Below are 13,371 nucleotides of genomic sequence, written 5' to 3'. Positions count from 1 at the left end.
ACAACGAGGAAATGGCGCTCATCATCAAGAGCTTCCACCAAATCCTCAAACAAAGGAGGGGGAAAGATTACAAGCCCCACTCCAAGAAAGTGTGCTACAAATGTGGTAAGCCCGGTCATTTTATTGCAAAATGTCCATTATCTAGTGATAGTGATAGGGGTGACGACAAGAAGGGGAGAAGAAAGGAAAAGAAGAGGTACTACAAGAAGAAGGGCGGCGATGCCCATGTTTGTCGGGAGTGGGACTCCGACGAGAGCTCCACCGACTCCTCCTCCGACGAGGACGCTGCAAACATCGCCGTCACCAAGGGTCTTCTCTTCCCCAACGTCGGCCACAAGTGCCTCATGGCAAAGGACGACAAAAGGAAGAAGGTAAAATCAAAATCCTCCACTAAATATGAAACCTCTAGTGATGAGGATAATGCTAGTAATGAGGAGGATAACTTGCGCATTCTTTTTGCCAACCTAAACATGCAACAAAAAGAAAAATTAAATGAATTGATTAGTGTTATTCATTAGAAGGATGATCTTTTGGACACCCAAGAGGACTTCCTTATTAAAGAAAACTAGTCAAGTGCCCGTGCGTTGCGACGGCACACAAATTATTCATGCACAATGATTACATAAAAACAAGTAACATATTATGGACCACAATCTTATAAAATATACAAATCAATTTACAATCAAACGTGAATATACATTAAAATTCATACTAAAAGGACAGGAATAACAAGTGAGCAAAAATTCTAAATCTTTGTTTTTATCATAAACTCGAGTATTTACAAATAAAATCACGTATATCTAAAGCCAACTAAACACTGATGCGCTTAATAATCTTTTGTATTTCTTCTGGAATATTGTCATTACATTCATTGTCCTGGTACTTCATCAACTCTACCAAGAATTTGGTCCTCAGTACACTTGAAGTCTGTACATTCGATATAAAACAACATTAAATTCAGTAAAGACAATTAGTTATAAAAAATGATATTGACCAAGAATTAGAACTACACAGTTACTCACAGTGGAAATGCAGGGTAACCTTTTACCATTCCACGAGTGCATAAAGTTGATAACAAGAAAGCCTGATAAATCCCTACAAATTAAAATAACTCGTTCTTACGTGTATATATAGCCAAAATTATTTAGTTGTCTTCAAGGTATAAGAAATTACCAGTTTAATGTTTTTGGAACCCATGATGGTACTATACGACGCCACATATAAATATCGTCTTTCCATGTAGGATTAGCCAATTTCATGGCAACATTCATATTATTGGCAATATTATGTATTTTGTGAATATAATGCATGCTTGGATCGTTACCCTTAAACCATGATGGTAGAGGCATGGAGTCCATTATATAGATGCTTCTGGTGTTCATGTTAAATACATATAAACTGAAGTGACCCAAGAAACAAAAGGGCAATAGAATCTGCAAGTTAAACAAACATCTTAAGAGAACAAAATTAAAGATTACAAAAAATATAAAGGAGTAATAGCTTACTTGGCTGCAATCTGAAATAGTATACTCCATGTCAGGCCAACATTCAAATAAATTCGCCAATACATTGGTATCTAGCTTTGCACGAAGGCGAGGGTCTTGACCATAATTAGTTATGGACTGTTTATTACCATGTTAGTAAAATATAGTAATATAATGATCATATTTATATGAAAACAGTTTAATCACTAATCAACATACACAGAACTGTAGATCCATGTAGTGGTATTTGTTTTCCAACAAGAACAAGGCATCACTGCATGCGATCATCCGAACAGCTATGTTGAAGCAATCCTTATCCATCGGTTTATTTACATCCAATATATTTTTAAGCTGTTGAAGACTTAAAGAAATTGGATAAGGCTTGGTGCTCTGAATCCAATGTTTCCTATTAAACAAATATTTGTTTTCATAGTTAAAGAAAGATCATAGATGTTGAATATTTATCATATCTATAAAAAACATTAACTTACTCCAAATATTCGGCGTCGTCTATCTCCATGATGTATGTGCATAATGCACTCATCAGTTCTTGTGTGTTTGTTGATGTTAATGTAGCGGGCAGAGCACATGACGATATAAATGGTTGAACCTGGGATGATGCATTTAATGATATAGGTAACTCACAAGGAGTCTTGATTATCTCAACATCACATGAACTTCCTCCATCTTCATCTGCATGATGGTTAGTCTCTTGATGTCCTTTCTTTGTGTTTAATCTTGAGTTCCACAATATTGCAGGTAGCTTAAATCTAAACTTTGTTATATCGTTCTGCAAATGATATAAATTAGAACAAAATAAACATTGTTCATATGAAATGCAACTCATCTACCTGAGTTATGTTATTAGACAGAGAAGACCCTGTCCAATATTCCATATAGTTCACCATCCATAGACCGCAAGAAACCCTAAACATAATTTAAAAACAATAGGTGAGTTTCTATGTATATGAAAACAAACACAATCAATTCTGTAAAGTAATGGTCACAAGAATTTTACCCATCGGTTTGCATTTGCTTTGTAATCTTTTCTATAACTGGCCATGATGTAACATCAATGTCTGACCACTTATCCCGGTTAAGTTCTTTATGTTCTGCTACAATTTTAATCTGTCTTTCTAGACCTTTTAACTATGTGGCAAACAAATAAAATTTTAAGATTGAAAGATAGCAAATAATGTAATGCTAAAATAATCACATATATATATAAGGAATAATTACTCACTGTAGTATAAAGGTCTCGACGATCCGTTATTTGTGGTCCCATAGAATCGAGTATATGTACCTCATTTTTTTTAGCATTGACAATCGCCAGGTACCAGTGAAAATTTTCTATGTTTATTGGAATGAACACCTGCATCGAACATATGCATTAAAATTAATTTGCAAGTGTTGTGCACCAATATATTACATGTCTTAGAATGAGTTGATTTTTAAGTTAACCATGTCAGCTTGTAAATAGTTGTCCACCCTGTTTTCAAGTGTGTCTTCCTTACAATTCAAGAGTATCTTAGGATCACCATCACGCTTAAGCAAGCTGGAAATGAACGTGCTCTCTAAGAAGACCTTTCCACCTTCTCTATGAAGTATATGCTCTTCATCTCTAATAGAATGTATATATGCACTAAGGACCTGTATACCAAAACAATACAATTGGTACATTAAATTTACAGGTTAGATTTAAATTTGAATACCTTACAATATAATAGGATAGATATAAAGATATATATTTTATATTATATAATATAGATGTACTTGCCTCGCCAGTCAATTGCAAGTCACCATGGAAAAGACATTCCATATCATATCTATTTAACCAAGCGGTGTCGATGTTCACCACAACTTGTTTTCCCGGTAGTGATTTAATGTATTCAATAAGTTGAAGATCTTCTGTAGTGCACGTATAATCTATATATAATGAACAAATTATACTTCATATGCAAATGATATATGAGAAACCGATAGGATGCAACAAGGTAAGAACCAAAAATAATTACCTTTGGGTAAAACTCGAGCCACATTCAACTTCTTTGGTTTGTTATGCTCGCATATCCTAATCAAAGTGTCCAAGTTATCTTGTTCGATCTGCTCCAACGTATCCACATCAGAACTTATTTGAGTTGATTCATTTTGAACATCCAAGGATGACAAGGGAGTCACATCTGTGTGAGGAGTAAAAAACATCAATATATTGAAAAAGCATTATTTAGTAGAAAATTATAAGACAACATTTAGTAATCATCAGACAGAGAGCATTTAGAAATCTAGATATGAGAGCCTACTCGGTTGTTCTCCAACATCGGCTTAGCTGACACATGAACTGGGTCACTGCCTACTGCCACAACATCAAGCGATTGTTCTACAACATTACCAACAATGTCCTTAATATTCTCCCCATCATTATTATCTATGGTGCACAAGAGAATAATTAGGTGTCAAACAAAAAAATATTGTTGAAATTACTCCAATGTAGTTATTGATAACAGCTCTTACCCAATTCGTGTGTGTCACTGCATTTGATTAGAATTTGTGCTGAACAACCACTACCCGCCATAACCTCAAATGATGGATTAACAATAGTGCCGACATCAACCTTTTCTTCATCCATATCTAATATCCATGGTGATTTAGTAGAGATATAAAAACATATTGCATTAGGGAAAGCATTAGAAAGGAAACAAAACATTCGATAAAATGTGCAAACAAAACATTCGATAAAATGCTAGTGCACAACGATTACATAAAAAACAAGCACCACATATATTATCGACCTCAATATCTCACAAATAAATTGGCAACAACTAATACATAACTAAACTGGTACGAATAAAATGTGTACTACAGTGTGAATGTCACAAAAACAAAGTCTAAGAAGTGAGGACTTCTTTGTACACTATATTCTTTGTATATGTCTCATTCGAGTTTTTGCTCAGAACCATTTCTCCAGCCGCAAGTATCTTTACATTGCTTCTCGTTGTTGCTCGTGATAAGGCAACATATAACTGTCCATGGGAGAAGACCGGATTTGGTAGATATACTCCAACGTGCGGTATTGTCTGTCCCTGTGCTTTATTCACCGTCATAGCAAAGCTGAGTCTAAGAGGGAATTGAGTCCTCTTAAACTTGAAAGGAAAGATCTCATCATCAGAAGGACATAAAGGAATGCATGGTAGAAAAACTCTCTTCCCTGCATGTTGTCCTAAAACAATCTCGGCATCAATTGTATTTCTGTGAAAATCACGAATTATTAATCTTGTGCCATTGCACAAACCGTTGGGAGGATCAAGATTTCGGAGCAAAATCACTGGACAGTTGACCTTTAGTTTGAGGATGTGCGGAGGCAGTCCACTCGGTGTGAGAGAGTTTAAGAACTCAGGAGGATAGTTGTTGTTAGGATCATCAACAGCAACATCGAAACTATGGTAAACCATCTCTTGCCCTGAGAAGCGATCGATGAACCTCATATTTATCTTGTCAACATTTTCATTTTTTGTTGACAAGATCGCTCGAGATGTGATGTAATCTCGATTATGCATGTTCGTCTCTAGCGATGGAAATATTTCTTCAATTAATCTATCAACATCATCATCTTCACCGGTGTAAGGAATGCATATCTCGTCAGGTAATCTCACATTATCATCGTTGCATGTCTCTTCGATCCCATTACCAATACGTAGTAGATAGTCTGAAAACCATTGATCTGACTGTGCCCTCATGTTGCGCACAAGTCTAAGATGTTGCATGCTATCCCATAGAGAAGATCTACGCAACGTTGAGTTTATGATTTGGGCCCTTGTACCTTTCCGTACAACCGGAAGGACCTGTCTAAAGTCGCCACCAAATACCACTGTTTTCCCTCCAAAAGGCAAATCAGGTCTATCCATTATATCTCTCATGCTCTTATCAAGTGCCTCAATTGCCTGTCGTTTAGTCATCGTGGCCTCATCCCATAAGATCAGTGATGACCTTCGTAACATTTTGGCTGTCCCACTCTGTTTAGTGAAGCTACACACGTCACCTTCTTTTATGTTCAATGGGATTTTGAATCTTGAATGTGCGGTCCTACCACCAGGCATAATAGATGCCGCTACTCCTGACGTCGCAGTAGCAATAGCTATCTTTCCAGAGCGCCGAACAGTTGCCAGCAAAGCTTTGTACAGAAATGTCTTGCCTGTTCCTCCTGGACCATCAACAAAGAAGACACCTCCACTAATATTCTCCACCGATGATAATATCACGTCATAAGCGTGTCTCTGCTCATGGTTGAGAGATGAAACCACAAATTCAGCCTCAGGGTCTTCTGGAATATTCATCTCTTCAAATATCTCTCTAACAACATCTGCCATATTGTCGTGCTCGTCCTTTATTGCAGGTAGAGGGAATAACCTGATGTCCTTACCCATTGTTTGAAGCATATCTCTAATATCCAACAACACTAACTGCTCGACCACATTTGAGTTACTATGGGTTCGACAGAAGTCATCAGACATTGCCTCCAAATGTTTGTTCCACAGACCAACCACATCAGTAGGCTCACAGAAAACCAGGATCGTCGCAAATAGCCTTCTAAGAGAAGGTAGCATATGAAATCCTGACGCCTCAGTTAAGCACTCATCGATGCTGTTGTCTGCCTCAATAAGACCCCTTTTTTCGGCAGCTTCACGAAAAGTTGGATATACATTACCGTCGTATGTCCTTAGACTTTCAAATGAGGTAGCACCCCTCACGTGATTAAGTAGCACCCTTAGATAATAATGTTCTCCCTCTGCTGGGTGTGCCGAGACTATTCTTCCAACTTGCATACGTTGTTGACGCGCTGTCCATTTCTTTGCACCTGGCCACCACCTTGCCACCTCGGGGAACTCCCTATATAAGTAGTTTGATGCCCAATCAAACAACTGATTTGCTCTAAAGTACTCAGTTAACATCGATTTGTCAATGTTATCCTTGTTTAAGACCTGACGCATATCATCATTTATATTGTAACTAACAAGATGCATGCCAGGCAAGTGGAGCTGTAGTTGCAGAACTGGGGGAGATATACCATGCAGATCGAAACTATATATTCTCCATAAAGCCTCTTGTGGTGATACCCATCTGGCATCTCTGAAGTTCTCAATCTCGTTAATACTTTGACCACCATCAACGTCGATCACAGTGACAGATGCCCTATCATGACCCTTATGAATGTACTTGTATATATACTTCACAGCCTTAATGCTTGAGCAAACCTCCACATTAATGTGGCAGTCATACATCCTCAATAAAGTAGGATTATAAGGAACAACCCAACGGTTGTCCAAGTCATGCCCCCTTACTCGTACTTTTTGTCCGTCATCTCTTCTTCTGTAAATGGGGTACGAGTCTTTGCCCTGAAGCGTTGTCTCACCAAATAGTCGTGGATAGTGGCACTTGCAACTACCATTCTTCATACATGTATTTTGCATGTTGAGATGTCCGCATGGGCCATGCATCATGTGTTTGACTACCATATCAAAAAGTTCTGGGAATCTGTTCTTATCTGGAAGTTCTGCCGATATAACAGCGTCATACTGGTCTAGAACAGTTAGCTTACTGCCTGTCTGCATGATAAGAAGGAAGTGTGCATGTGGTAGACCTCTTTTTTGGAACTCAATCACATAGACATGTGCTGCCACGACACCAAGTATGTGCTTTTTGAAGAGTTGATGCTTCAAATTGTCTAGTTTAGCCTTAAAAACTCGCACCACCAGATCACAACGGTCTTGTGATTTTTGACCTGGTTCTAGCTCGCTGGTTATCTCCTCCCAATTTGGATTGCATGTCATGGTAAGAAATATGTCCGGCTTACCGTACTTTTGCACGAGAGCAAAGGCATCCATGTATCGTCGTCTCATGTCTCTCGGTCCGCCGATGAAGGAAGCCGGTAGAACCCACAATTTACCCAATGCACTTGCTCGATGCTCCCCAGCATACACGCTATCCATCAGGCCTTGATAAAGATCAGCCCTGATTCTTGATTGGTTAAACAGTATGTAGTTCAGTCATGTAGTCTCTAGCTTGATGTACGTGTCTACTGCGAACTGCTGGAACAGACGCTGACCATGCAACACTGTGTTGAAAATTTCACGACGCATCTGGAATTTGTAGCAGTAGTACTCACGCATCGTAACATAGAGTTGGCCATTCGAATCTATTATACAATAAAAAAAATAAATTTTAGAGAAGACATTAAAGAACATTATGGCCAAAGCAACACCTTAGTAAAAGGTATTGAACACGAGCAACTAACCTGGGTTGTCGGAATCTATGGATTGTCGTCCATCAATTCTAGCAGTGTTGACACCGACCTTGGGTATGCCTGAATGCCAACCGAGCTCCCCTCTTGGGAAGAAAAGAGGATAAGCCAATGGATCATAGCAACCATGGTGAGGCTTTATCGAATAAAATGCATTGTCATTTCCGTACAGGGTAACTCCGCGTTCGAATTGACGGTGTAACTCAGTCCCCTCAACCCAAACAGCTGCCACTTCCGATGAGGTAGGTGTATTAAACGTTCTTTGGTCAAGCTTGTAGTCTGTGTTAAGGTCAATACGGTATTCATCAATATTTCCATATTGGCCAATACTTCTGAATGTCTCTGCGTAAGGATTTTCCCTTAGCAAGTTTGCTAATTTGGTCATCACATTCTGATCTTTAGCTTTGAAGACTTCGTCACGCGCAAGACGCATTCGATGCGATAAAAGAGGATCATCATCGTAGAAGTACAACTCCAGGTGTTTTGGATTACTTTCTCGACGACCAAAAGAGTGTATCCGGTGATATACCTGACCATGTGCTTTGAATGTATAAACACCATCTCTTGAACTTGCAAGATTTTGGTCATACTCGCAGTTGAATGTGGTGAATGAAAAGTGACCATTAAAAAATCTAGTGTTATCCAAAAAATGTTGTGAATCAGCGTCCCTAGTTGTGTACAACAAGTGAAGCTCTTCGGGTGGTTGTGGCATCACAAGTTTGACCTTTCCCTGTTTGCAACAGAAACCAGGAGACTCGTACTGGAACCTTTTTGCTCCACAATGTGGACAATCTGACTGAGGTTGCAACATTTGTGTGGCGTCAGGTAGGTTTCTATATACAACATCGATGGTACCAAAATCATCTAAGGTCACGACCGAATTTTGATAGGTAATGTTTCCTCCCTCAAGATTATCAAGGTTACGTTGATCTCTTCTTCTGGCATATCGCTCTCGAGCGCGTGCCCGTGTATTCTCGAGCTGTTCAGTTGTCATACTCGCACGTCTTGCTCGATATTGTTGTCGGCGTGCTTCTGCGCGGTCTACTGACACTACAGGAGAAGCCTAAAATTTCGTGGGCCGGTATATTTTCGTCGGCCGGCCCACGAAAATAAGGAAGTTATTTTCGTCGGCCTAGTGGCCGACGAATATAATACGTATTTTCGTAGGCCTATTAATATTTTCGTCGGCAGGCCGACGAAAATACGGAAATTATTTTCGTCGGCCACTAGGCCGACGAAAATAAGCTATATTTTCGTGGGCCGAGGCCAAACCGACGAAAATACGTCGTTGACCGACCACTATTTTCGTCGGCCTCACTGCGGCCGACGAAAATAGTGGCCCTACATCGTCGGGCCCAGCCTTCTCTCGCTCGTTTCAAACGGTTCTCACCACCGCGCCGCCGCACGCCTTACCCCGCCCACGCCGCCGCCGCCGAGCCCCACGCCGCCCAAGGTCCCGCGCCGCCCGGCCCCCACGACGCCGCCGCGCAGCCCGGCCCCCAGGACGCCGCCGTGCCGCCCCGCGCCGCCGCACGCCGCCCCCCGCCCACGCCGCCGCCGCCGCACGCCGCCCCCCGCCCACGCCGCCGCCGCCGAGCCCCACGCCGCCCAAGGTCCCGCGCCGCCCGGCCCCCACGACGCCGCCGCGCAGCCCGGCCCCCAGGACGCCGCCGTGCCGCCCGGCCCCCACGACGCCGCCGCGCCGCCCGGCAGAGCTCCCGCGCCCCTCGCCGCCGCGCAGAGCTCTCGCGCCCCCACGACGCCGCCTGCACCCCTGCACGCCGCCCGCAGAGCTCCCGCGCCCCCACGACGCCGTTGCACGCCTGCACGCCGCCCCTGCAGCCGCGCCCCTCGCCGCCCGCCCCTGCACGCCGCGCCCCTCACCCCTGCACGCCTGCCGAGCACCACGCCCGCCCCGCCGAGCCCCACGTCGCCGCACACCGCACGCAGCCCGCGCGTCCTCACCCGCCCGCGAAGAAGAGAGCCCGTCGTCCGCGAAGGGAGCCCGTGGCCGCCGTCGCGAAGAAGAGAGCCCGTCGTTCGTCCACGCCGCGCTCGCCGTTCGTCCACGCCGCCCTCGTTCACCGCGGTGAGCCTCCCCGTATATAATATTGTTTGTAAGATTGTTATCACACCATATTTGATGCTCATGGCGGTTGTGGCGTGCCGTGGCGTGCCGTGCGCGTGCCGTGGCGGCCGTGACGAGCCTCTGTCTTATGGTTGTGCCATTGGCGTATAGGGCACTTCTATCTTATGGTTGTGTCGTTGCATTCTTTGTCTAATCCTCAATGTGATCGGAGGGTGATGTCTTTTGTTTAATCTCCGAGATATTTTTTAATGTTTATAGTTTAGTTTTAATCGTTAACCATAGCGAACCGTATGCGTCACCCGTTCGGGAACGGCGAACGTCACATTGGCTTGTGAGGTTCGCCGTTCCGGAATTGTCCACGTATTTTGGACAGCCTGAGAGTGTAGGCCGATGCTTGTGATTTGTGACATGTGCCTTATGATTGACGCGGAATTTCGGTTGTGTAACCCAGTTGTTCTCCAACACACCATGTTCAGGCGTGTGCTTGGAGAGCAGCGAGGTTATGCTGCCGAAATTTCGCGGCAATCGTAGGATACATGTCACAAATCACAAGCATCGGCCTACACTCTTGGGTGGGTTTAGGGCCTTTACCTAATAGGGAGTTCACCTAAGCCACGGACGATCGTTGATGTTCTTTGTGTTTTGTTTAGCCTTTGAAATGGACGGTGATCGGAGGGTGATGTATGACAGGTGGAGAAAGGATGGGGCACATTCGAATGAATGGATGGGTGTAACAAAGGCTTTTCTTGAGCACGCTTTCAAAGATGCAACTGGTCGTCTAGTGAAGTGTCCTTGCAATCGCTGCGAGAACAAGTGGCCTCAGAAGAAGGAAGAAATGGAGAAACACCTTTGCAAAAGTGGGTTTATGCCGAACTACCTTGTATGGTACCGGCATGGAGAGTCTATTAAACACGTTGACGCGGAGGTGGAACTTGATGACGATCATGATAGGATGGACGACATGTTGCATGATCTTGGTAGGGATGTTGAAATGAACGCTGAGGAGCCGGGGCAGCTTCCACGTGATGCTCAGGAATTCTTCAGGCTACTCGCCGCGGGGGAAGAGAGACTGCACGAGCACACTCAGATGTCAGTTCTTGGGACTCTCACAAGACTAATGGCGATAAAGTCGAAGCACAACATTTCAAACAGTGCTTACAACGACATCGTCCAACTGATGGGCGAGGTTCTCCCGGAGAATCATAAGTTGCCAAAGAATATGTACTTCGCAAAGAAGATGTTGGCTGGTCTTGGGATGACATATGAGAAGATCGACGTGTGTCCCAACAGTTGCATGCTATTCTTTGAGGAGGATGACAAGCTGGACCGTTGTAAGCATTGTGAAGCTTCTAGATATGTCGAGGTGACAAATGATGAGGGTGAATTGGTAGTTACGAAGGTCGCAGCTAAGCAACTTCGTCGGTTGCCCATCATTCCTCGGCTTTCAAGGTTGTTCCTCAACAAGGAAATAGCTCTGCATATGACATGGCCAAAGAATGGTGTACGTCTCGTCACTGATCCAGACATAATGGTCCATCCGTCGGACGGTGATGCGTGGAAGGCAATTGACGAGTTTGATCCCGAATTTGCAAACGACCCTAGGAGTGTACGGCTTGGTCTATCGACGGACGGATTCACACCTTTCAATACCAGTGCAAGCCCTTACTCGTGTTGGCCTGTCTTCATTGTGCCATATAATCTTCCTCCTGAGTTGGTCAATAAAGAAGAGTTCATGTTCCTTGCACTAGTCATCCCAGGCCCCGAGCATCCAGGGCCAAAGCTGAATATGTTTGTTCGCCCTTTAATTGAAGAGCTGAAACAATTGTGGAGAGGTGTGAAGGCTTATGACAGCCATACTGAAAAGGAGTTTACCATGCGCGCTGCTTATTTGTGGTCAGTGCATGATCTGCTGGCGTATGGAGATTGGTCTGGATGGTGTGTTCATGGTCGGTTGTGCTGTCCCATATGTATGAATGATACGGATGCATTCAGATTGAAGCATGGTGGGAAAGTGTCATTCTTTGATGCTCATCGACGTTGGACTCCATTCAAGCATGATTTCAGGAATTCGCTTACTGCATTCAGAAGTGGAGCCAAAATCAGAAATGGGCCACCAAAGAGGCAAACTGCACCGCAGATAATGGCATGGCATGCTTGTCTGAAGCAAGGAGAAAATGATAGGTTTCAAGGCTACGGGGAGGACCACAACTGGACCCATATTTCATCAATATGGGACCTTCCGTATGCAAAAGCCTTGATCATGCCGCACAACATAGACTTGATGCACCAAGAGCGTAATGTTGCTGAAAGCATCATAAGCACATGTTTCGATGTGACTGATAAAACGAAAGATAATATGAAGGCAAGAAAAGACATGGCTGAAATTTGTAAGAGACCGATGCTCGAGTTGAAAGTAAGCGATAAAGGGCATGAGAGTAGGCCGCGAGCTGATTACTGCCTCAAGCCAGATGAAAGGAAAGAAATATTTAAGTGGTTGAAGAATCTGAAATTTCCAGATCGATATGCGGCAAATCTGAAACGGGCAGTCAATCTGAAGACCGGTAAATTGATCGGTTTGAAAAGCCATGACTACCATATTATTATGGAGAGGCTGATGCCCGTGATGTTTCGAGGCTATTTTAAGGATGAGCTTTGGAGCATATTTGCAGAGCTGAGTTTCTTCTATAGGGAAGTATGCGCAAAGACGGTATCGAAGAGGTTGATGCAGAAATTTGAGAAAGAAATTCCAATTCTTATTTGTAAATTTGAAAAGGTTTTCCCGCCAGGATTCTTCAATGTGATGCAACATCTAATTGTGCATTTGCCTTGGGAAGCTTTGGTAGGCGGACCAGTGCAATTCAGGTGGATGTATCCTATAGAAAGGGCGTTGAAAAAGCTCAGGGCGTCTGTTCGCAACAAGGCTAGAGTCGAAGGGTGTATTGCGGAGGCTTTTGCCCTTAAGGAGATATCTCAATTCTCAACCAGGTATTTCGCTCGAGCCAACAATGTGTTTGCTCCTTCAGTGCGACTTCATGTCGAAAATGAATCGCCCCAAAGCACCCTTCAAATTTTTGCGAATCCGGGTAAAGCAGTTGGAAAAGGGAGTGTACGTCACATTGAAGGATCAGATTTGAACACGCTAATGCTATATATGTATAGCAATATTGACAGCACACAGGAGGCGTTCGAGTAAGTTTTCCTCATAGTTACTTCCATTTTCTCATCTCATAATTTCTATAGTGTGTAATCTCCATGTTTCTAATATGTCCAGCATGTTTGATGAAGAATGTTGGAAATCTACTAGTAAACCTACGGCCATCCAATTAGAAAATCTTCGACGTGATGGGTTGAAAGGTGGACCAAACTTCGTGCAGTGGTTTCGTAATTATGTTAGTAATTGTCGTTCTCTCATTGTCCATACTTAATCTTTGAATTTTGGACTTCGAAGATAAAATGCATATACTAATTCCTTGTATAGGTTTCCAAAAACTCTGTGCACCCGG

The 13,371-nt window shown here is 43.1% G+C and overlaps 1 protein-coding gene and 1 long non-coding RNA gene across 3 annotated transcripts; both read right to left on the bottom strand.

The window, feature by feature from the left end:
* Window positions 1–618: 618 nt before the first annotated feature.
* On the bottom strand, window positions 619–1,640 carry LOC103632862 (uncharacterized). 2 transcript variants are annotated; one of them, XM_023300637.1, is made up of 4 exons: window positions 1,506–1,640; window positions 1,174–1,433; window positions 1,023–1,095; window positions 619–927 (listed from the first exon to the last, which is right to left on the bottom strand). In XM_023300637.1, exons 1-4 carry the CDS (start codon window positions 1,533–1,535, stop codon window positions 811–813), a joined length of 480 nt encoding a protein of 159 aa, XP_023156405.1. In that variant the 5' UTR covers window positions 1,536–1,640; the 3' UTR covers window positions 619–810. The 2 variants fall into 2 exon arrangements, with proteins under 2 accessions (XP_023156405.1, XP_023156404.1); XM_023300636.1 differs by having other exon boundaries at window positions 1,174–1,640.
* Window positions 1,641–1,646: 6 nt separating this feature from the next.
* Window positions 1,647–3,191, bottom strand: LOC111589260 (uncharacterized). The gene is made up of 3 exons (XR_002748879.1): window positions 2,336–3,191; window positions 1,976–2,274; window positions 1,647–1,890 (listed from the first exon to the last, which is right to left on the bottom strand). It is a non-coding gene; the product is annotated as an uncharacterized lncRNA (long non-coding RNA).
* Window positions 3,192–13,371: the final 10,180 nt, after the last annotated feature.

The sequence above is a fragment of the Zea mays genome, chromosome 7 (assembly GCF_902167145.1).
Source record: "Zea mays cultivar B73 chromosome 7, Zm-B73-REFERENCE-NAM-5.0, whole genome shotgun sequence".
In the NCBI taxonomy this organism is placed as follows: domain Eukaryota; kingdom Viridiplantae; phylum Streptophyta; class Magnoliopsida; order Poales; family Poaceae; genus Zea; species Zea mays.
Note: the sequence above shows the minus strand (reverse complement) of the source record. Positions and strands in the feature narration are given on the sequence as shown.